The sequence below is a fragment of the Schistocerca americana genome, chromosome 3, assembly GCF_021461395.2.
Source record: "Schistocerca americana isolate TAMUIC-IGC-003095 chromosome 3, iqSchAmer2.1, whole genome shotgun sequence".
Classification (NCBI taxonomy): Eukaryota; Metazoa; Arthropoda; class Insecta; order Orthoptera; family Acrididae; genus Schistocerca; species Schistocerca americana.
This window is the reverse complement of record NC_060121.1, coordinates 306,228,858-306,253,738: the sequence shown is the minus strand read 5'-3', so window position 1 is coordinate 306,253,738 and position 24,881 is coordinate 306,228,858. Positions and strand designations below refer to the sequence as shown.

Genomic DNA, 24,881 nt, shown 5'->3' with positions numbered 1-24,881 from the left:
GTTAGTTTACAAGCAACACTACATTAAAAGATGTACTCTACAGATGGCATGACCTAAATAAAACATGCTAATGTTAAAGAAGAGCAATTCACCAATTTCTTTGAGGATGAGATTAATGAAAAGATACCAAAACTATACAAGACTCACCTCTAATTATACGATCTGTCATACAAATTATACCGGACTGTGGGAATACTACTTTCCAATTGTATTCCTGTGTAAAAATATTAAAGACAACAAAAAATCCTAAACACTGATCACTTATTTACGAGAACGTTTCTTTTTATTTAAATCGGTTAAATAAAATTACTTTAATTCATTTCATAACAAGTACATACTTCTTCCTGTCCTATACATATTCATCACATAAAATAGATTACAAAATTAATTTATCACTTCACAGAACGCTGTCTTTGCCCATGATACATGAGATCACTGCCGAGTGTACAAACATATAATTACTTAAAATTATATGTAAAATCACTTTCCTGAGATTTTTCTTTCGAGATAAACTATTTCACTGAAATAAAAACCACTTTTCAGCATTGTGCACAGTAAGACACTGCTAAATGCTTGGGTAAAAACAACAAACCACAATAACTCTGAAATGCAATCACAATGTTGTGGCCGCACTGCCTTTCATTAACCATTCGAATGTTGACTTGGTGTCAGACCCCCAGAATGTTCTGGACTATGCTTCTGTTTCTTTCTCTTCTTTTCCTTCTTCCTTCTCTTTCTATCTTTGTCTTCATCATGCCGTTTCTGTTTTTTATGCTTCTTTTCGTGTGTATCTTGTCCGACTTCTGTAATTTGTGTTTCTTGATTAGGAGTATCGCCAGCTTTATGTTTATGTTTCTTATGCTTGTTTTTATGTTTTCTCTGCGGTGGTTGGTTAACATATCTGTACTGTTCAGGCAGAGGCCCAGGATGTAAACGGAAACCAGAAAGTTGGACACTTGTTAAAGGAAGTAGTTCTTTACCACAAATTGGCGGCTTCTCAATGACTGATCGGAGGGAGCTATTATCCTGATGGCCAGGCGTGTCTATCATACCAGGCAAATTCGGCAAAAACGACGACAACTGTTCTTTCACTTTCTTCCCAGTGCTGAATTTACTATACGAATGTTCGAGGCCATAATATGCCATCAAATTTGTTGCACCTGTAAGTTCACATTCTCCTGAAACGACAAAAAAAACAACATTTAAAACACTTATACTGAAACTGATTACACTGACATCTCTAACAGTTGTTTGTAAACTTACCTGGCGGCTCCTTCATCAAGTAGAAAGGCCCGCTATGGACAATGGAGGGATTTTTCCCCAAAGAAATCGTTGTTTTTAGCGTTCCTGTCGAATCTTGTCGCGAAACAACTGGGGAACGAGCCCCCCTGGGTGATGATTTTGGCGAATATTGTTCTACTTTACGAAACTGATCAGCCATCATCATCTTCCCTCATCGTTTCATGGACGTTTCACAAAAACAATCCTTTCCTCCGACAAACATCTTTACTGCCGAAGATAGCTATCGTTGCCAAAGCATCAAAATTGCTAGGACACAATTTGTCTGCTGATTAAGAACAAAGCATTTCGTGCAATCAGTTGATTATGGAATATCTCAGTAACAATAGTCGTGTTGAATTAATTACATGATCGTTTATCCTTTCTGGATATAAATAGTGCAGATGCGACGCTAAAAGAGTCCAAGACATATTTCCTGTTTATTCTTAAGTTAGATATTTTACATCGCCAAATCATCTGTTTAACTACAGAAAATTATTAATCCGAACTAGTATCCCTTATGACTTCAGATTTCATCCCATACATGAGTATGATATTACTTTAAAATATAAGATGTTTATGTACCAGTGTTAAATTACGAGATAACTTAAGAGAAATTCTGTGTCCCTTAAAAGTTGGTTCGAAAATAGACGCGTTATACACTTTCTGGATGAGTGTACTGTCTATTTGTCATAACTAACATCTTTGACGTAAAGTGTAAACATCTGTGCAACACGTGTGAGTGTATACAAAACGTATGAGTTGTAGTAAACGCTAAACAGCATTAAAATGGGGAAGAAGACAAAAATTGGAAAACAACGTCGAGATAAATACTATAAACTTGCAAAGGAAACAGGTAATAGCTTACAACCGGCGCCTTGAGATTTATGCCCGAACTCAATATTTGTGTGTGTTTGTGTGTGTGTGTGAAAGGCAATATTAAAGTGACATACACTAACGCTGTTGCGGCTGTAGATCATTTATGTGTTAACGAAAATTTTGTACATTGTCCGAAATACTACTCATATGGAGAACGAAGCATGCAATCGCAACCCTCCCCAAGTACCTTTTTATTCTGCCCGTTGTGTTTCAAATGACACTTTTAACTTCATAATAATCCTCTCAACCATATTGTTTGTTTATTCAATTATTTGAGAAATCACACTCAAGAAATTTCACTTCGTAGTAACCTTTGTATCCCGCGTTATTGCAGCGTAAAGTTTTCACGTTATCGTTTGTGATTCCAAATGTCGCGAATGTTGAGAATATTAGATGTGATCAACATCAATCTTATTGGAAGACGACTTAAGTAACTGGTAAAATCTGGCCCATGTTACACCCGGAGTCAAACTAAGAGGAGCTTTCTCACCATCTCTTTTCAACCTCGTTATGGAGCACGACACCAGGAGAATAAAAGCTTCACACCTTAAAACAAACTACATCACAGTTTTAACATACTGGTGTATGCAGATGACGTCGTTTTCTTAGGAGAAAATGGACAAGAAATGAATTCATTCACCCCAATATTGTGTAACAACTTAACTTGGAACAGGACTAGAAATTAATGTAGTACAATTAAAACCAAATACTTAGTTGTCTCACAGCAGAGTATTAAGAAATGTGAAGATTGACATGTATAAAACAGTTATCATACCTATTCTGACATATATTTGTGAGGCATGAACATTAACAAAATCGGGAGAAGCATAATTAAGAAACTTTGAAAGAAAAATTTTGAGGAAGATATTTGGTGGGATACAGAGTACGAACATGAGAGAATGAAGAATATTAACAATCCAAGAAATATGTTTGTGGAGAACCAGACATTGTATCCAAAATCAAAGCTAGGAGACTTCATTGGATTGGAATAAGCTTTAAGATCCAGAAGAGAAGAAAATCTATCAAGTATGTACAGAACGTCCCCAGTGAAGACTTCTTGAAAGACTAACACTATGCTACTTCTACAGCATCAGAGAAAATATGAAAATATTACATGTGATGAACTGGAAAATTAAAAGCCAAGATAGAACTACCTGGCAAAGTGTTTTGATGTTTGCAGCAAAGAGCTTTCATAGCTTGTGAAGCTTGCTAGTAATAACAGTACCAAGCTTCAGCTTTGACCCATGATGCAACTATGTTATGATATTGTGTTAGCATATTTGAAATGGCTCGTTTGCAGATTGTATGCTGGAATCCGCAACTCATTTTTTGAACTCGTGCTTAGTGTACACATCTTTCATTTAAACCAAAACTTTATTCAATAAGATAACACAAGTGAAATATAGTCTAAACACTCAGAATCATCCTTGCATTTAAGTTAATACTACAAATGGCCATAAAGCTTGTTTCTGCAACATGATTTTTCCATGCATCTACCCAGTTGCCTCGTAGGACCACTACTTTCATATTGAACCATAAAAGTAAGCAATCTGTGACCACAAGTAAACATCATTACAAAATTGACTTAATTTAACATTACATTAATTAAATAGTAGTAGGAGGAGGAGGGGGTGTTTCCTTACTAAAGGTTGTATTTCTGCAATTGAAATTGTTGCGTCTTATAAAACACCATCTACATTTCATCATATGCAGATGCGGTAGTTCACTTAGCTATGCAACTATGAATGCTTGTTTGCATTCAGTATTGTGGAACTTTACACATCAAACAATGTCACTAGATTATAACTCATTGTCTGAGCACCTCTGTGAAAACAGCTTTTGGCTATTTGTTGTGTACATAGGACTGAAACTGTCTTTGAAAAAGTCTCCTTTTCCGTAACATACAACATCATGGCCATATTTTATTTTAACTCTTGAACAACAATTTGTACACTGACATTAAATCCACATGTTCATAGCATTCATCTGTTGAACCAGAATACTTGTCAGTATTCAGCGAATGGGGGTTATAGTACAATTTTCAAATGAAGACCACAGCCATAATTATTGTTAAAAGCAAAGTGAACCTGAAATTAAATATTCATTGAAATAATTCTAATGTAGCTACCCAGCAGCAACAGAGGCAGTGCACATAGATGCATATAATATCTATTTCATTTGCAACTTTTAATTCTCAGTTCATCTTTACACATATTTTATGAACCACTGTGAAGTATACAGCAGAGTACTTAACATGGAACCACATGCTAGGTTTCTTCCTGCACCAATCACATATTAAGAGCAGGAGGTATAACTGCTTAAATATTGTCTGCATGCTGTAATTAGTCTAATATTGTCTTCACAGTTCATGCAGGAGTGGTATGTAAGAGGTGAGAAATATCTGTAGCTTCTGCTCTTAATATTGCTTCTAGAAATTTTGCTAAGCACACTTTTGTTGGATAATTTGCATCCCTCTTCAATAGTCTGCCAATTCAGGTCCTCAACATTTCCAGGATGTTCTCACGTGAATCAAATCTGTGTCCATTCTTGTTGCCCTTCTTCGTATATGTTCAATATACCATGTTAGTCCTATTTGTTATGGATCCCACAAGTTTGAGCAGTATTGTAAAATGGGACATACAAATGATTTGTAAGCAGTCTCCTATCTACACTGACTGCATTTTCCCAGGTCTTGCCAGTGAAATGCAGGATGCCTTGTGCGTTATCTACAACTATTATTTACAGCCCAAACAAATCTACATGTAAATTGGCCAGGAAGGCACATTAAGTAGAAGTTGTCAGTGGATACTGAAAAGTCGTAAGTTGTGTCATGTGATGGTTGTGCAGCAATTATGGAAGGATGACAGTCAGAAATGTGTAGATTACTGCATGTGTCTTTTGAATAACATCAATGATCATTTGTTAGACAGTTTCCATTACATCATGACTGATGAATCATGATTTCATTTTTCCCGTCTTATGAATTCATAGAACATGAGGTACTAAGTAATGGAGAACCCTGTCCATGATGTCTTCACTGAGGAACAAACTGTCAGCAAATATTTATGACCACCACGTTCGTCGTCTCTAACAACGTGCAGTTTTTTTCTTTGAGGACACTTGAAGAGCAAGGTCTATGAAACAATTCCACACACAATACAGGAACTGAAAGACAACATAGCCATGTAGTTGCTGCCATTGATATCCCAACTTTATGCCGGTTGTATCTGAATATGCTTAGACGTGCACAGCTGTTTATTGATGTTGCAGGGGTTACTTTTAACATCTTCTGTACATGTATTTTTCATTGTAAATAAACGGTAAGTTCATTTCAGTTCTTCGTTTCTGTAATTTCACTGCATTTCCTTTATACTTAACACGGGCTACTTTTACCTGCGCCACGCTGTACAACCTAAAAAGCAATGGTTTCAACACACTTTCCTGAGAAAAACCTGAAGTTACTTCTACTTGTGTCTGTGACACCCCATCCAATGTAACATGATGTGTCCTCTTTGTTAAGAACTCCACAGCCCAGTCACAATTATTATTTTCTACTTCATTTGATGTACTTTAGTTCATAAATGTTGGTGTGGTGCCAAGTCATTTCCTTTTAGCAAGACAAAAGCAACTGCATTGATGATCTGCATCTACACTCTGCAAGCCACTGTGAGTTGCATGACAGAGAGTATGTCCCATTGCAGTTATTAGGGTTTCTTCCTGTTCCATTCAATTATGGAGCACAGAAATAATGATTGTTTGAATGCCTGTGTGCATGCAGTAGTTTTTCTAATCTTATCCTGGCAATTGCTATGTGAGCGATATAAAGGGTGTTAAAATATATTCCTAGAGTTATCATTTAAAGCCAGTTCTTGTAACTTTGTTAATAGACTTTATTGGGACAGTTATATCTATCTTCAAGAGTCTTTCAATTTGGTTCCTCCATTATCTCTGTGACACTTTTCCCATGAATTCTCTGTATACATTCAATATCCACTGTTAGTCCTATTTGGTATGGGTCCCACACACTTGAACAATATTCTAGAACCAGTCACATGAATGATTTGTAAGCAGTCTCCTCTGTAGACTGATTCGACTTCCCCAGTATTCTACCAATAAACCGAAGTTTACCACCGGCTTTACCCATCTCTGAACCTAAGTGATTGTTCCATTTCATATCCCTACAGAGTGTTACACCTAGGTATTCGTATGAGTTGGCTGATTCCAGAAGTGACTCATTGATATTACAGTCATAGGATACAATGTTTTTTTCATTTTTGAAATGCAGAGTTTTACATTTATGAGGCATGGTTTTTTGTTTGAGGGATGTACGATGGATTATAATTAGAAGAGGGGCTAACTTGGCCGCAAATTCAGTATAGAATCTGATAGGGATTCCATCGGGGCCTAGAGCATTGTTCAATTTTAATGATTTCGGCTGTTTCTCAGCACCACTGACACTAATACTTATTTCAGTCACCTTTTCAGTGGTGTGAGGATTAAATTGGGACAATTCTCTTGGGTTTTCCTTTGTAAAGGAACATTTGAAAACAGAGTTAAGCATTTCAGCTTTTGCCTTGCTACCCTCAATTTCAGTTCCTGTCTCATTTGGTTGGGACTTTGGCGACACTAACAGCCTTTGCATACGATTTTCGTTGTATTCTGTAAAATATCACTTGACATTATTTTGATACGGTAGTCATTGGATATTTTGATACGGTAGTCATTGGAGGCTTCATGCATTCCTCTCTTGAAAGCCAAATGCATTTCTTTCGGCGTGTCTCTATCTGTAGCCCTATGCTTTGTTTTCTATTATGCAGTAATCTCTGCTTCTTTAGAAATTTCTTTATGCTGACAGTAAACCATGGTGGTTCCCTACTATTGTGAACTGTTCTACTGGGTACATATCTATCTAGTGCATCACAAATTATTCTTTCAAAACTTAGGCCAGAGTTCCTCTACATGCTCCGGGCTGTGCTGAAAGTTTCAAGTTCCTCACTGAGAGATGACACCACTGTTTTTTTTATCTAGCTTACTGAACATATATATCTTTCTGCTTGTTTTAGTTGTCCTTTGTACTTTGGTAATTGTTGTCGCCACAACCACGCTGTGGTCACTAATACCAGTTTCAATGTGGACATCCACAAGGACCAGATCTATTATGAGTGGGGTTCCTAACTAACTGTTGTGGGTAGTTTTCAGAGAAGACATTTAGTAAAGTTTCACAGGATGTCTTATCCCACCCACCACTAACAAAACTGTAATTTTCCTGATTGTCAGATGATTAACATCTCCACCAATGAATACATTATGATTGGGGAACTTAAGGAAGGTAAGTGAACTGAGGTTTTCTCTAAAGTTTTCGGTTACATCACGAGATGGGTGTGGTGGTTGATAGAAGGATCCAATAAACATATTGTGCCCACCCCTGATAATGAGTCTTGCCCACATAGTCTCTCTCACATGCAGCTTCAAATTCTACCTCGGTGGATTTGAGTTTCTTTTCTACTGCAACAAATACACCACCTCCATTTCCCGTTTGCCTGTCCTTTCAATATACATTTGAATTTTCCCCAAAAATCTCACTGCTAACAATTTCGGGTTTCAACCAGCTTTCTGTATGTAGTATTATGTGAGCTTCACTGCTTTTCATGAGTACTTCAAACTCTGTTGCTTTGTTGTGAATGCTTTGGCAGTTTACCATTAGGATTTTAATACTCTCACCTGTGGGAGGCATTTCTTTCGATCTTATGCTGATACTTCTGGGTTTCCTACAGCTATCGTTATGTGGATTGCATGGAGAGTCACCTAATCTAAAAAAACTTGTGTGTGCTCCACAAAGTGTCAGCAACATAAGTAGCAGCCTCTGATGTATAGTGTACAACTCACCTATTTCGGGGACCCCTACAGTTCCCAACTCTGTGGCACAAGTCTAGGAAGTCGCAGCCTAGCTTGTCAAAGAACCTTAGAAGTGTCTGTTTCAGTCCTCCCACTCGACTCAGAACCAAAGGGCCACAATCAGTTCTGGGTACAATGCTGTGAATTGTGAGCTTCGTTGAAACTACATGCACAGTCACTGGAATGATGCAAAAGTGATATGGAGCCTAGAGGACAGGCATCGTCTTTTCCAACATGCGCCACAATCTACAGTTAGTTGCCCCATGTGTTCCTTCAGTGGTTGCCGGAATAGCTTCTTCAACATGCCGAGTGAGCTCCCCAGGCATACACACTGAATGCACCTGGTGTCCTTTCCTGTCCCTTGCTGCCATTTCCCTAAGGGGTACCATCATTCGCTGTAATTTGGACTGGCAATTATTAATAGACCCCCTACCCTTTTGTGTTTGCCTCCTCCTGACACCAGACAAAAAGGGCTTCCCCAAAACAGGCGAAGTGAGTCCTACTGGCTCAGTTTTAGGGAAATACAGCAGATTATCTTGATCTATGATTTTTGTGGTATTGTGTGAATAAGTGAAAGTTGAGTTTTGTATGACCTGTGTTTTTGGAATCTATGCTGACTGAGATGGAGGAGGAGGTTATTCTGTTGAAGATACCTCATTATGTCAGAACTCAGAATATCTTCTAACAAGGGAACCTCCCCATCGCACCCCCCTCAGATTTAGTTATAAGTTGGCACAGTGGATAGGCCTTGAAAAACTGAACACAGATCATTCGAGAAAACAGGAAGAAGTTGTGTGGAACTATGAAAAAATAAGCAAAATATACAAACTGAGTAGTCCATGTGTAAGATATGCAACATCAATGATAAAGTGAGCATAGAAGTGCCGTGGTTAGCGTGAGCAACTGCGGAGTAAGAGGTCCTGGGCTCAAACCTACCCTCGTCTGAAAATTTTTCTTCCTTTATTTTCGCAAAGTTATGATATGTCCTTTCTTTCATTGTCGTCTCTGTTCACTGTAATAAGTTTAGTGTGTATGTTTTGCGACCGCACCGCAAACTTACAGTTCGGAAAATATTCATTGACCTTGTTATTGAAGTCGCGAGCTATATTTGCTGGATTCATATTGCCCACGGAATACATCTCACGTATTTAATGCACTCCCGTCCAAAGTAGTGAACAGTCAACTGCCAGCCAGGGAGCCTCGTTAGCAGGAATACTCCTCTTCCGTGCGCTGTTGTCGACTGACGTCGTGTGCTTCGATGTTTGTTTAGGTGTAGTATCCTCATGCTACGGCGCAGTTACCTCGCATCGGACGGACGGACGGACAGATAATAACTGTCTGAAAATAAAAAAATAAACTCTTCACTCGAGGGTAGATTTGAACCAAGGACCTCTTGAATCGCAGCTGCTCACGCTGACCACCGGACCACGACGCTCCTGAGCTCACTTCCTCCTTGATGTTGCCTATCTTGCACAGGGACTACTCAGTTTGTATATTTTGCTATTTTTTTCATAGTTCAACATAACTTCTTCCTGTTTTCTCGATTGATCTGTGTTCAGTTTTTCAAGGCCTATCCACTGTGCCAACTTATAACTAAATCTGAGGGGGGTGCGATGGGGAGGTTCCCTTGTAAGATACTACAACATATGGAAGTCAGTGAGATTGTACGGTAGTTGTGTCAGTTACTTATGTTACCCTTCTTGTAAACAGGTATGGTCTGTGCTCTTTCCAATCACTGGGCACAGTCTTTTGTTCAAGTAATGTGCAGTGTATTGTGGTAAAACTGAAGGCTAAGTCAGTGGCAAGTTCTGTATAGAATCTGACTCGGAAACCTTTGGGTCCTGGAGCCTTGTATAAGTTTAGCGATTTCAGCTGTTTCTCAATGCCACTGACATGATATCACTCATCTTTGCTGTTGTGCGAGAAGTAAACTTTGACAGTGCACCTCTAATTAGTGAAGTGATGTTTGAAGACAGAGTTCAGTATTTGTGTTCTTAGTTTCATTCATGAGTGTCTGGACACTAATTTTGGTGACACTGACAGTCTTTTCTTGCGACTAGAATTTCTCTAGATTTTGTGAGAGATCTTTTGATGAAATTCTGCTATGATAGTGCTAGCCATCTTTGACAGCCAAATGTGTTTCTTTCAAAATATCTCCCTATATGATCACAATACTGCGAACACAGAAACCTATAAAAATACCATGGTACCAGGAAATTTGCTTAACCCATGTAGCTCAATCGAAATTCACAATACCAGCGCCACATATCTGCAGCCCCAGAGCACAGTCCATGATACTCAATAGTACACGCTAATAAGTATGATGTCCAACTACCAACCCAAACATCAAAATCATAATGTAACAAACTAGTCCAACATAAATTATGAAGAAAATTATTCAAATAAAATCACTTTCATTCACACACACACACACACACACACACACACACACACACACACACACACACACACACACACACACACAAAAATTGGTAGTCAATAACTACAACCACCACCTCGAAAACCACCAAGAACTCACAATACACTGAAGAGTCCAGTTCCACACTAGTGTTTGCCAGCACTTCATCCAGTATGCCCTCTGCATACTTGATCTATTTCAGTGACGTCATACAACGCAGTTACGTCACAGGTCAAAGTAAATGGGTGGTATCACAACTACCAGTTGACCTCACTCCCATCATGAACTGTTGTACTAGGTATACATGCGTCCAGTGCATGTTTAACCATTCTTTTAAACTTAAACCATAGTTTTTCTACATGTCCTGGCTAGAAGTAAATTTTTTGAGTCCATCTTGAGATGTGATATGGATCCCTCTTTATCTAACATATTAAATATTGTAAATATTCCTACTTGTTTTGACTGGCCTTTGTACTTTAGTAATCGTTGTTGCTAGAACTTCCTCATGGTCACTTATACCAGTTTCAGTACGGGCAACAGCTAAGATGACAGGTGTACTTGCTGCCATTAGGTTGAATATATTTCCATCGTGAGGGGGCTCCTGAACTATCTGTTCTAGGTAGTTTTCAGAGAAAGCTTTTAGTAATCTTTTGCAGGATATCTTATCACTCCCACCACTAACAAAACTGGAATTTTTCAAACTAATTACTGAATGATTTAAGTCTCCTTGAATGATGATAGTATGTTTGGAGACTCTTTGTACCACCAAACTCAGGTTTTCTCTAAAGATTTCTGTTACATCTGGGAGTAAGTCTCATGGTGAATAGAATGATCCAATTACAAGTTTATGCCCATGTTTGATACTACTTAGACTTGCCCAAACAATCTCACATGGAGCTTCAGTTTGAATTTTGATGGATTCTACTTTTTTGTGTACTGTGACACAGACACCAGCTCCATTTGGTATTATCCTTTCCTCTTAGTCTATACTCAGATTTAGTCCAAAAATCTTACTGCTGTTGATTTCAAGTTTTAGCGAGCTCTTTGTGCTGCCTTTTCGGATTGTTTTAAACTCTGGGACTATGTTGCAAAGCTTTGGCAGTTGGTCACTAGGATTTAAATTTGTTTCATCTGTGATGGCTATTTCTTTGAACCTTCCCTTAATACTTTAAGATCTCCTACAGATGTCATTATCTGGATTGGACAGAAGTTTCATTTTAAACTATAAAAAACCTTGAGAGTGCCCCAGACACAGTCAGTTTCCTCGATAGCAGCTCCTGATGTGTAGTGCGTCCTTGATCCATTTAGGGGACCCTGCAATTCTCAACAAGTCAAGAAAATGGCGCGTAGCTTGTCACAGAATCTTTGAATTGTCTGGTTGAAACCTTCTACTTGTCTCAGAACGAGAGGGCCCTTATCAGTTCTAGAGGCAGTGCTGCACATTGTGAGCTAGTTGAACCTCTGTGAATAATATTAGTTTTCTCACTGCTTTTTGCCAGTCACTGGAATGATCCAAATATGACCTTGGACCCCATATGACTGGCATTGTCCATTCAATTGTGTGCCACAATCTGCAGTCTGGTTGTGCCTTGTTCCCCTAATGGCTATTCCATAGCCTGTTCAATACATATGAGGCCTCCAGCCATAACAGAGGGTGCCCTTCTGTCCTTTGCTTTCATTTCCGTAAGGGGTACCATTATCACCATGTGTTTGAACATCTGCCATTAGCTGATCCCTATCGTTTTGTGTTTACCGCCACTTGGCTCAGGACACAGTATTTTTGTCTACAGGTAAGTTGTGTCTCACTGACTCAAGGGTTAATTTCAATGAAAAACAGCATTTCGAAATTTTAGTTGAGGTTGGGTGTAATATGATGAGTTCTCTTTGATTCTTGCCTCACCTGTACAGGGCCTCTAGACCTACCATTGACATGCCTCTTACAGTAGCCAAGTGGACTAGCAATGATAGACCGTATACTTTCTGTGGGACAAACAGTACCTATTGGAGAAGACAATACTTGAAGTACTATTGGCATATCTAGTACATGTCTCTCAACATCTTGTATAATACACTGATACGAAGCAGCTTCCAATCACTTGACAGCAGTCAGAATGATTTCCAGCTGCTTCCAAATAGCACCTAACTCACCCCATGTCTGAGAACATAATCCAGAGTGGGGCTGCATTCATATTGGTGCAATTTTTATGTGAATGCGAAATAATTAATTTTACATTTATGTTGCTGATATAGTTTTAATTTTAGGATCTGTTACGCTACAACATCAAAGGAAGTGGTTTAATTAAATAACAAAAGGAAAAGCAGACATAACATTTACAGATTTCTCCAAGATAACTTGTTTTTCAAACTATTTTGGAGCAATACTCACTAACACACTTGCGCAACAGAGTCAAAATGACGTATATCGAAAATACTAACAGCTGTTGAAGTGAGGAAACTGAATTGCGCACAATATGAAATTTATAATATGTGTAAAACAGAGTATTGCGAAACAGAGATTGAATTTGTAAGAGCTAAGTTTAAGCTGCAATACTCACTAACACACTTGCGCAACAGAGTCAAAATGACGTATATCGAAAATACTAACAGCTGTTGAAGTGAGGAAACTGAATTGCGCACAATATGAAATTTATAATATGTGTAAAACAGAGTATTGCGAAACAGAGATTGAATTTGTAAGAGCTAAGTTTAAGCTGCAGTTGTAAAATTTCAAACACTGACGTAAAAGAAACAGTCAGTGAGCAGAACAAGTAGAAATATTCCACTGACCGTGTGAGTATGTATTGCAATACATGATTTACAGAATACAGAATTCTCCTAGCTTTCAGCTCTGTTAGTTCCCTCCTGAGGCAGGAAAGAGAGGTATGTTGGGAAAGTTAGAAGGGAAGTGCAAGTAATTCTGATCCAAATTTAGAGGAACCCATTTGTTGTGGGGACAAGGGGAGACAAAGACAAAGGGGAAAATGCCAGATATGCCAGGAGGTGATGAGTAGTACATTGGTAACACTATGGCAGCTTCATATCAGACAGGATAGGACAGATTGAGTGTTAGAGATGAGATGGAGTAATAACAAGTGAGATGATTAACGCAATTAAGAAGTAAAAGGAAAGAGACTAAAGTGCACTTAACATAATGCAGTGAAGAAGTAAGAGGAAAGTGGAGGAGGAGACTAAAGTGCACTTAACGGTGTTGGTGGCTCTTGTATTGCAGGTTGATGTTGGAAATTAATTGACTTTGGTCATAGCCAGTGAGAACAGCTGGATCTAAAGATTTATTTTGGCAGGAAGTATGAACTGATTAAATTTGTTTTCAATAGGCAGAGTGCCAGAATAACTTTTACTGGTGGGTTACTATGGGTGGTAAAAGTGGTTACTGATTACCATATTTATTTTGTGAGTAGAAAAAAGTAGATATGTCGGCTGACTGACCTGTAGCATAGCCCGAGGCCTAGGTTATGTTGGAATGTGACAGTTGGCTGTGAACTGGTGAAGTCAATGAATCTTAACATGAAAATAAGATTGCCTTAATACATTGATATGTAGTGTAGCCGGAAATATGTATTCAACACTGCAGAAACCTAAAAGAAGAAACTACCAGCAGACTTTATTTACAAACCATAGAAAATTATGATCAAATGTTCTGATTCACTACTAACAGTTCATCATATTAAGTCCCCATCGTTCGTGACATGTTGTTACCAACATCAGCATGCAGTCCAGCTGCTGCCTACATCATATGTACATTTTTACCAAGAAGGAGACATGAAAAAACAAAAAACGACAGAGAAATATGAAAGTAAAAAAGTTACAGAAAATGGATAAAGAAATATTACAAGATATGAAAGGGGGCAAATAGAGAAAGTGGGGAGAGAAGTTTCTTCTTCTTCTTGCTGCTCTTCAGCCCTTGATGGGCCTTGGTCTACCCTAGGACAACATTCCATTTCTCCTTGACCACAGTTTTGCAACTGTATCCTCTTGTCACCAATAATTTTTAATTTTCTTGGACGTAATCCAAGCATTGAAACCTCTGCTTCTTCATCCCACATGGCTTTGTAGCAGTGCTATTTTTGGGTTCTCATGCTCCATATAAAACCCATTTCAGGCAGTTTATTTGAATGAACTTAATTATTTTGAGATCTTTATATAATCCATAAAGTTCAAAATTGTATTGTGTACCCTGTACTCCGCCTTCACTAGTCCCACCATATTAAACAAGGAAAATATGTTAACCGAGTTTAAATTCAGGAGTGTGGTGGAATGTGAGAAAATGTTCACGAGGAGGTTCCCATCTCTGGAGTTTAGGGAAACTAGTACTGGGTGGGAGGATCCAAATGACCCATGCTGTGTAGTAGGCACTAAGGCCCCTTGAGTCATGCTGTAAAGCCTTCTCAGCAGCATTATTAAGGTCTTCAAGGTGGCCTGTCATTTTGAGTCAGTTCAAGTGCTCAGCTAGTTTAGTGGTGAGCATTCACATGTAAAATGCAGTGCACGTTAGTTAGTAAGCAGCATGTGTAATTCCATGTGTTACTATGCCTGTTATGTTATAGGATTTACCAGTACAAAGGAATTGAGTGGGTGCATGGAGGAAGTATTCAGGGGGAATGAGTGCAGGAGTCAGAACCTTGGGCAAGGGCAATGCCCATGGAATGACATATGGTTTGACAGAGCTGTTTAGAGAGTGACGGTAGTCATCAGTAAGTGGTTTGGAAAGGATTTTGGGGAGAGATCTCATTTCTGGAGTGAAATCTGGTGAACATGCTGGCCATGGGACAGGCCTCTTCTTCCAATCCACTGATGAGGGTATCTGTTGTTCTGCTGCTCATGGACATTAATATCAATGTGGGATAGTGTACTGTCATGTTCTTAGCACATCATCTTGTGAACAATAAGAGGTACATCAAACAACTACTGTGGCAGCAAATCTAAAATGAAAACAAGGTAATTAACATGCACAACTGAAATGAGATGATGGCAAATAAGTTCTTATTAACTGATCTTGCAGAATTTAAGATAAAATGTTGGTAATTATGGCTCATGACCTAAGGCGAGAGTCTACATGGATTTTCATAACTCCAGACATGCTCACTGTGGTAAATTGAGAGTTGATGTACGAAGATGAGTCAAATGAAAACCTTAAATTTGCAATAAGAAATCGAAATTTCGCGCCGTTATCCTGTAAGTAGGTACGTGTGCTACAAACAGCATGCAGAATGACCTGTATGTGGCAGCATAGTGCAGATGCACACATACCGTCGCAGTATAAGTATAAAGATGGCTGCCGCACTTCCGACTTGCACCAGGGAAGAACAGCGTTCTGTTATTCGGTTTTTGCGTAGTGAAGGTGTGAAACCTATTGAAATTCATCTTCAAATGAAGGTTCAGTACGGTGATGCATGTTTGTCACAGCAGCAAGTCTATGAATGGAGTAGGAAGTTCGCAAACTGTGTGACTTCAGTGGAAGATGCACCTTGTCCAGGTCAGGCACAACGAGTTGTGACTCCACAGAACATTGCAGCAGTTGAAGCCATAGTGAAGGAAAACCGCCGAGTGACACTGAATGACATTGCAGCATGTTTACAGATTAGTCATTGGTCAGCACACCACATTGTACATGATGTGCTCCAGTTTCACAAAGAGTCTGCAAGATGGGTGGCATGCCAGCTGACTCCTGAAATGAGAGATTGTGCATGATGCGCTCCAGTTTCATAAAGTGTCTGCAAGATGGGCAGCTGACTCCTGAAATGAGAGAACGACGTGTTGATGCTTGTGCAGAACTTCTTCGACACTTTGAACGATAAGGTGATGGCTTCCTTGCAAGAATTGTTACTGGGAATGAAACCTGGGTTTACTTCCACCAACCGGAAACGAAGAGAGTGAACAAGGACTGGCGCCATTCCTCATCACCAAAACCATAGAAGTTTCGAACAGAACCATCAGCAGGGAAGGTAACGAATATGCTGACTTTCTTTTGGGACAAAAAAGGTGTCATTTTGGAGCATTACATGCCTAGAGGGACCACTGTCACCAGTGCATCATACGCAGATCTCCTAAAAAATCATCTGCAGCCTGCAATCAAATCAAAGCGACATGGTTTGCTGTTGGCAGGTGTCCTTTTGCAACATGACAATGCAAGGCCTCACACTGCTCGTACAACAGTTGCAACAATCACAGACCTGCATTTTGAGTGTCTTCCTCATACACCATACTCACCAGACCTTGCCCCAAGTGATTTCCATGTGTTTGGACCACTCAAAGACGCGATGGGAGAAAAGAAGTTCCATTCTGATGAAGAGGTACGCGAGGCGGTGCATGAGTGGTTGCACGGGCTACCAAAAGGATTTTTTTCTAAAGGAATTTATGCACTTTGTAAGCACTGGAGGACTTGCATTGAGTATGGGGGAGATTATGTTGAAAAGTGATACAGCTTTGTACCACTTCTGCAGAATAAATAATATTTAAAAAATATTTAAGGTTTTCATTTGATTCACCCTCGTATGAATTCCCTGTAGAAACTCAAGAAAAACTGGTTTTTTGTGTTTGAGTTGTTTATTTCATGGTACAACACACAATTGGGATGTTTGAGAGAGTATGAGAAATGTGTAAATGTCATTGTAAAGTTTACATCACAACTGGCAGTTGTTCACTGAACAGCTGCTGTACCCTTAAACTGTTGCTGTAATTTATAAGATTTTTTACATAATAAGGAAAGACATAATTATTTCTGATCATTAGTTCATGATCTCGTTAGATTTTTGTATTGATTCTGAATGTAAAATAAGCAAGCTGAAGTAAACCGTCAAAGGTGGATCAGACATTTTAATTTGATGCTTTTGTACACCACCTACCTATGAGCTGTGGTGACAGGATTTTTCAAGGAATGTTGCATGTCAGCTTCCTGATAATAAGCACATATTTGAACAATGATGTATGTGAGAGTGTTCTAAATTCTTTTCTGAAAATTAAAGTGAGCAAATAATTATAGAACCTATTCATGAGTGTAACGTCTTACTTCTGGTGACTAGCAGAATTGTGATTCAGTTAACTTGGGGAAGAGAATAGGTGACCGTAACACTGTTATATTATTATGAATACAGGGTTGAGTGCAAGTTAAAAAAGATAGAAAAAAATATTTCATGCTTAGCGAGTTTGATGGGAAACAAATTGCATTTTATCTGAGCAGTCAATATCAAATATTCATTTCTGGTGGTGAAAATTAGGAGTGTCAATGCATAAAATTTAATAGGACAGAACAATAAACTTGATACATGTCCCAAGAAAGAGTGTGTTGTATGGTAATTGTTTTTACTGGCTCAGTAGCTTTGTTGGAAGGTTGCTATAAAATTTTGTTGTAGATTTAAATGAATTCATAGCCATGTTAACAAACAAATGCTGAATGATGTCAAATTGAGGATCAGCAGAGCAGTACGAGAAGCAATCAATGAATAAAAAATAAATTTTTCTTACTGATCTGATGAAGAAAATAGATCAAAGCCAGCTGACAATCACTCAATAATCATAATGGTACAAGACTTTGCATAGTTTTGCACTATTTTTTATGGTTCCTCCTTTGAAGCATGTACAAACGTCAAAATTGATAAAACAAATTGCTGTAAGCAATCACTTTTATTGCATTATCGTTTCCACTATGTAGTTCAGAAGATTATACTTCCATCATCAGGCAGATACATGGCTATTAAAAAGGTGTAAATGTATTATATGTATGACTTTAAAGTAATGTGTGGCATTGCCTGGCAGCAAAACATAAAAAAACTATCTTAGTACAAAACTTAAAATTCTGTAGATGTTTTGATTGCTTTCGTGAACAGTAATATAAATGTAAATATGTTGTTAAGATTCTGATGTAGAGATGAATTTTGTAGCAGTGTTAAGTTTTTGGCTTATTTACTAGATGATGTATAAAAATGTACACCTGTTACATTTTATATATAAGAAATGGTTGAGGTTACAAGTTGAACAGTAATATAAATGTAAATATGTTGTTAAGATTCTGATGTAGAGATGAATTTTGTAGCAGTGTTAAAGTTTTTGGCTTATTTACTAGATGATGTATAAAAATGTACATCTGTTACATTTTATATATAAGAAATGGCTGAGGTTACAAGTTGATTGTGTCTGTAAATAATAACTTTTGGATTAAACAGGGCAACACACCGAAAAGCAGAAGCCTTGACTTGTCAATAGCTACAAACAAAAGAAAGAAAACTTGCTAGATTTTGAAGTTATCCTTTGACGAGCTAGAGTGAAATACTCACACACACCAGAGGTGCACACGCGGGACCCTGCATGGTGCCAGCTGGACTGTTGTTGTTGTTGTGGTCTTGAGTCCTGAGACTGGTTTGATGCAGCTCTCCATGCTACTCTATCCTGCACAAGCTTCTTCATCTCCCAGTACCTACTGCAACCTACATCCTTCTGAATCTGCTCGGTGTATTCATCTCTTGGTCTCCCTCTACGATTTTTACCCTCCACGCTGCCCTCCAATACTAAATTGGTGATCCCTTGATGCCTCAGAACATGTCCTACAAACCGATCCCTTCTTCTAGTCAAGTTGTGCCACAAACTTCTCTTCTACCCAATCCTATTCAACACCTCCTCATTAGTTATGTGATCTACCCATCTAATTTCCAGCATTCTTCTGTAGCACCACATTTCGAAAGCTTCTATTCTCTTCTTGTCCAAACTATTTATCGTCCATGTTTCACTTCCACAAATGGCTACAATCCATACAAATACTTTCAGAAACAACTTCCTGACACTTAAATCTATATTCGATGTTAACAAATTTCTCTTCTTCAGAAATGCTTTCCTTGCCATTGCCAGTCTACATTTTATATCCTCTCTACTTCGACCATCATCAGTTATTTTACTCCCTAAATAGCAAAACTCCTTTACTACTTTAAGTGTCTCATTTCCTAATCTAATACTCTCACCATCACCCGACTGAATCCGACTACATTCTTTTATCCTCGTTTTGCTTTTGATGATGATCATCTTATATTCTCCCTTCAAGACACCATCCATTCCGTTCAACTGCTCTTCAAAGTCCTTTGTTGTCTCTGACAGAATTACAATGTCATCGGCGAACCTCAAAGTTTTTATTTCTTCTCCATGAATTTTAATACCTACTCCGAATTTTTCTTTTGTTTCCTTTACTGCTTGCTCAATATACAGATTGAATAACATCAGGGAGAGGCTACAACCCTGTCTCACTCCTTTCCCAACCACTGCTTTTCTTTCATGCCCCTCGACTCTTATAACTGCCATCTGGTTTCTGTACAAATTGTAAATAGCCTTTCGCTCCCTGTATTTTACCCCTGCCACCTTCAGAATTTGAAAGAGAGTATTCCAGTCAACATTGTCAAAAGCTTTCTCTAAGTCTACAAATGCTAGAAACGTAGGTTTGCCTTTTCTTAATCTTTCTTCTAAGATAAGTCGTACGGTTAGTATTGCCTCACGTGTTCCAACATTTCTACGGAATCCAAACTGATCTTCCCCGAGGTCCGCTTCTACCAGTTTTTCCATTCGTCTGTAAAGAATTCACGTTAGTATTTTGCAGCTGTGACTTATTAAACTGATAGTTCGGTAATTTTCACATCTGTCAACACCTGCTTTCTTTGGGATTGGAATTATTATATTCTTTTTGAAGTCTGTGGGTACTTCGCCTGTCTCATACGTCTTGCTCACCAGATGGTAGAGTTTTGTCATGACTGGCTCTCCCAAGGCCATCAGTAGTTCTAATGGAATGTTGTCTACTCCCGGGGCCTTGTTTCGACTCAGGTCTTTCAGTGCTCTGTCAAACTCTTCACGCAGTATTATATCTCCCATTTCATCTTCATCCTCTTCCATTTCCATAATATTGTCCTCAAGTACATCGCCCTTGTATAAACCCTCTATATACTCCTTCCACCTTTCTGCCTTCCCTTCTTTGCTTAGAACTGGGTTTCCATCTGAGCTCTTGATATTCATACAAGTGGTTCTCTTCTCTACAAAGGTCTCTTTAATTTTCCTGTAGGCAGTATCTATCTTACCCCTAGTGAGATAAGCCTCTACATCCTTACATTTGTCCTCTAGCCATCCCTGCTTAGCCATTTTGCACTTCGTGTCGATCTCATTTTTGAGACGTTTGTATTCCTTTTTGCCTGCTCCATTTACTGCATTTTTATATTTTTTCCTTTCATCAATTAAATTCAATATTTCTTCTGTTACCCAAGGATTTCTACTAGCCCTCGTCTTTTTACCTACTTGATCCTCTGCTGCCTTCACTATTTCATCCTTCAAAGCTACCCATTCTTCTTCTACTGTATTTCTTTCACCCATTCCTGTCAATTGTTCCCTTATGGTTTCCCTGAAACTTTGTACAACCTTTTGTTCTTTCAGTTTATCCAGCTCCCATCTCCTTAAATTCCCACCTTTTTGCAGTTTCTTCAATTTTAATGTACAGTTCATAACTAATAGATTGTGGTCAGAGTCCACATCTGCCCCTGGAAATGTGTTACAATTTAAAACCTGGTTCCTAAATCTCTGTCTCACCATTATATAATCTATCTGAAACCTGTCAGTATCTCCAGGCTTCTTCCATGTATACAACCTTCTTTTATGATTCTTGAACCAAGTGTTAGCTATGATTAAGTTATGCTCTGTGCAAAATTCTACAAGGCGGCTTCCTCTTTCATTTCTTAGCCCCAATCCATATTCACCTACTACGTTTCCTTCTCTCGCTTTTCCTACTACCGAATTCCAGTCACCTATGACTATTAAATTTTTGTCTCCCTTCACTATCTGAATAATTTCTTTAATTTCATCATACATTTCTTCAATTTCTTCATCATCGGCAGAGCTAGTTGGCATATAAACTTGTACTACTGTAGTAGGCATGGGCTTTGTGTCTATCTTGGCCACAATAATGCGTTCACTATGCTGTTTGTAGTAGCTAACCCGCACTCCTATTTTTTTATTCATTATTAAACCTACTCCTGCATTACCCCTATTTGATTTTGTATTTATAACCCTGTAATCACCTGACCAAAAGTCTTGTTCCTCCTGCCACCGAACTTCACTAATTCCCATTATATCTAACTTTAACCTATCCATTTCCCTTTTTAAATTTTCTAACCTACCTGCCCGATTAAGGTATCTGACATTCCACGCCCCGATCCGGAGAATGCCAGTTTTCTTTCTCCTGATAACGACGTCCTCTTGAGTAGTCCCCGCCCGGAGATCCGAATGGGGGACTATTTTACCTCTGGAATATTTTACCCAAGAGGACGCCATCATCATTTAATCATGCAGTAAAGCTGCATGTCCTCGGGAAAAATTACGGCTGTAGTTTCCCCTTGCTTTCAGCCGTTCGCAGTACCAGCACAGCAAGGCCGTTTTGGTTAATGTTACAAGGCCAGATCAGTCAATCATCCAGACTGTTGCCCCTGCAACTACTGAAAAGGCTGCTGCCCCTCTTCAGGAACCACATGTTTGTCTGGCCTCTCAACAGATAACCCTCCGTTGTGGTTGCACCTACGGTACGGCCATCTGTATCGCTGAGGCACGCAAGCCTCCCCACCAACGGCAAGGTCCATGGTTCATGGGGGAGGGGGAGCTGGACTAACACTGTATTTTGACAGGTGGAAGTGGTGAGGATAGTGTTGGGTGGGGTGGGTAGAAGGAGAGGAAAGCATGGAAAGGGACTGGGATGGATAGCTAGTGGCTGAGAGGGAAGCAGCTGGTTTGCCAGCTAGGAATGCGGGAAGGAGGGGTGACTGGTATATGGGCTTACCATGCAATGCATGATTGTAGGGGTGAGGCGGCATGGGTACATGGATTGTGTAGGGGGTGACAGGTTGAAGGAAGGGGAAACTGTCGGGTGGAAGATGTGGGACAATGGGTTATCTGAGATTGAAGCCAGGATGATTACAGGAGTGGAGGATGTGTTGTGAGGATAACACCCATCTGCGTAGTTTAGGGATTTGGTGGTGGAAAGTAGGATCCAGATGTCTTGGGTTGTGAAGCAGCCATTGAAACTGAAGTTGAGCTTGTGATGCTCAGGTGCAGGTTGTCAACTTTTTTCTTGACAACAGTTTGGCAGTGGTGAACAGCATGTTGGTAGTCATACCTATATGAATACCTCTCAGCTGTCTACCAGTACCACCTGGTGACACAACATATAGCTGAGCATAACATGGTCAGTTTCAATGGCTGCTTCACAACCTCAGCCATCTGGCTCCTTCCCTCCACCACCAGCTTCCTGAATTACATAGATGAGAATTCTCCTTACAACACACCCTCCACTGCCATAATCATCCTGGCCTCAGTCTCAAGTAACCCATTGCCTCACACCCTCCACCCAACAGTTTCCCCTTCCTCGGTCCTATCAACTCTTCCCAGTCCATGCCCCAAGCCACCTTCAGCCTTTACCACTCCCCACCAGCCCCTACAATTGTGCATTACATGCTGAGCTGATGTACCTGCCGCCCCTCCATCCCACATTCCTAGCCAGCAAATTGGCTGCCTCTCTCTGAGCCACAAGCCACTCATCTCCAGTCTCTCTCCCTGTATCCCAGCTCTGTCCCCCTCCCCTTCTATGCACCCTACCCAATACCATCCCCTCTACAACCAGTCCACCTGCCAACATACAGTGTTAGTCCAGCTGGGACCTAGGGGTATAGGTGTGTGTGCATGTACATACATCCGTGTGTGTGTGTGTGTGTGTGTGTGTGTGTGTGTGTGTGTGTGTGTTTTACTCTAGCTCGTCAAAGAATAACTGTGAAAGCTAGTAATTTTCTTTCTTTTGTGTGTGCCTATCAACAACTCAGCACTTCTGCTTATTGGTGAGTGGTTTCCTTTAATCCAAAAGTATTTACATTCTACAAGAACTGTCCTACATCAGTAATATAAATAAAAAAGACAGGTTTGTTCTTAAGCTGACAAGATACAAACTGTTACTGTGTCAGTGGAGCTATCAGGTTTAATGAGTCAGACCAGACAACTGAGAATTTAGAAACTACTCTCGGGGAACATGTAGATGATTGACTGGCTATACTCAGATAAATATGTAGGGGTGACACACACACACACACACACACACACACACACACACACACACACTCACTCTACCAAAAACTTTTCCCGGCTTCGTATTTATAAATGTTCCTTGATGCACCTAGTGAACGTAATATGAGGTAATGGAATATTGCACCAGAACTCTGTAGTAGAAAACAGTTAACATGAAAGCACATTCAGTGTGAATATATGCAAGTGTTGTAACAACAGACTGACACTTTTTCTTTTCTTTTTTTCCCCCCCCAGGATTCAGGTCTCGTGCTGCGTTCAAACTTATACAGCTGAATCGTAAATTTGAATTTTTACAAAAATCTCGAGTATGTATAGATTTATGTGCAGCACCTGGTGGATGGATGCAAGTGGCCAAGCAGAACATGCCAGTGTCAAGTATTGTCCTAGGTGAGTACTGCAGTCAGCTCATATTATGTCTTTGTTTTCAACTCATTTTGTTGCACGTATTTGATAAAATGAATTACAAAGAAGACATCTGTACATTTTACATTTTGACTTTTTCCTTATCCTAAGGAACATGTGCTTTGTCACTGTCAAACAGTTAATATCATGTTTAATTATAAAAATTATGTGTGCATCAAGTTACGGTGGTCAAGTGTTTCATCACACCTGTGATGTAAAATTTATCAAATTCAAACTTTGAATGGAAAATTGTTACATAAACACAGGAAGATACTACAGATAAAATCTATCTTCTTACTTACAATCTTTTTATACTAGCAGGTGTAATCAAAATCAAGGTAATAGATGTTCAAAATGATTTAGATGTTAGTATGCTGACATAAATTCTAGCGTATTTTTACTTCTGTATTTGCTTTCAACAGCCTGTAGTTGATATCTTATGAAGTTCAAGAACTATGCAGGAAGAACAGAAACTCACTGCAGGCAACCAAGTAGTTATAATACAATAATGTGAATGGCTTATTGCAATTTGTGTGTAAGTGTTCATTTTTTGTGTCTATTTAGGTGAATAATTTTTTGGATTTACTTTTTACAGATGTTGAGATGAGATCCGTGCATAATAACAGGTTCTGTAATACACTGTTCACTGTCCTCATAATTCATACTTCTTCACTAGAGAGAAAACACGAAGTGCACAGATCTTTTGAGGTGTTCACCCAAATACAAAATATGTTCCCCATAAGCGTGCAATTTAATGACTAGTGTCCATTTGTTGAGATTTAAGAAAGAGGAGCTTCAATAGCCAGTAAGATGTACAGGGTATTCAGAAATTCCCATTACAGATTTCCAGGACTCATAGAGGGGAGTCAGTACATAAAATTATGAGTAGTAACCCTTCTCTGGA

At 39.1% G+C, this 24,881-nt stretch overlaps 2 protein-coding genes across 2 annotated transcripts in view; one reads left to right on the top strand and one right to left on the bottom strand.

Annotated features, from left to right (window-relative positions):
* Positions 1 to 278: 278 nt before the first annotated feature.
* LOC124606760 (mediator of RNA polymerase II transcription subunit 19) lies at positions 279 to 1,517 on the bottom strand. Its single transcript, XM_047138811.1, has 2 exons — positions 1,264 to 1,517; positions 279 to 1,178 (listed from the first exon to the last, which is right to left on the bottom strand). Exons 1-2 carry the CDS (start codon positions 1,445 to 1,447, stop codon positions 643 to 645), a joined length of 720 nt encoding a protein of 239 aa, XP_046994767.1. The 5' UTR covers positions 1,448 to 1,517; the 3' UTR covers positions 279 to 642.
* Positions 1,518 to 1,987: 470 nt separating this feature from the next.
* LOC124606956 (pre-rRNA 2'-O-ribose RNA methyltransferase FTSJ3) overlaps positions 1,988 to 24,881 on the top strand; it is a 117,254-nt gene continuing 94,360 nt past the window's right edge. The window contains exons 1-2 of the mRNA XM_047139093.1: positions 1,988 to 2,134; positions 23,810 to 23,962. Coding sequence (XP_046995049.1) covers positions 2,068 to 2,134; positions 23,810 to 23,962 — 220 coding nt within the window. The 5' untranslated portion in view covers positions 1,988 to 2,067. The remainder of the gene's footprint in view (positions 2,135 to 23,809; positions 23,963 to 24,881) is intronic.

Excerpts from the sequence above, each read along its gene's own strand:
- LOC124606760 (XM_047138811.1), bottom strand. The coding sequence starts at position 1,447 with ATGATGATGGCTGATCAGTTTCGTAAAGTAGAACAATATTCGCCAAAA. Across the intron at positions 1,179-1,263 it reads CTTGATGAAGGAGCCGCCAG|GAGAATGTGAACTTACAGGT; the intron begins GTAAGTTTACAA and ends TTGTCGTTTCAG.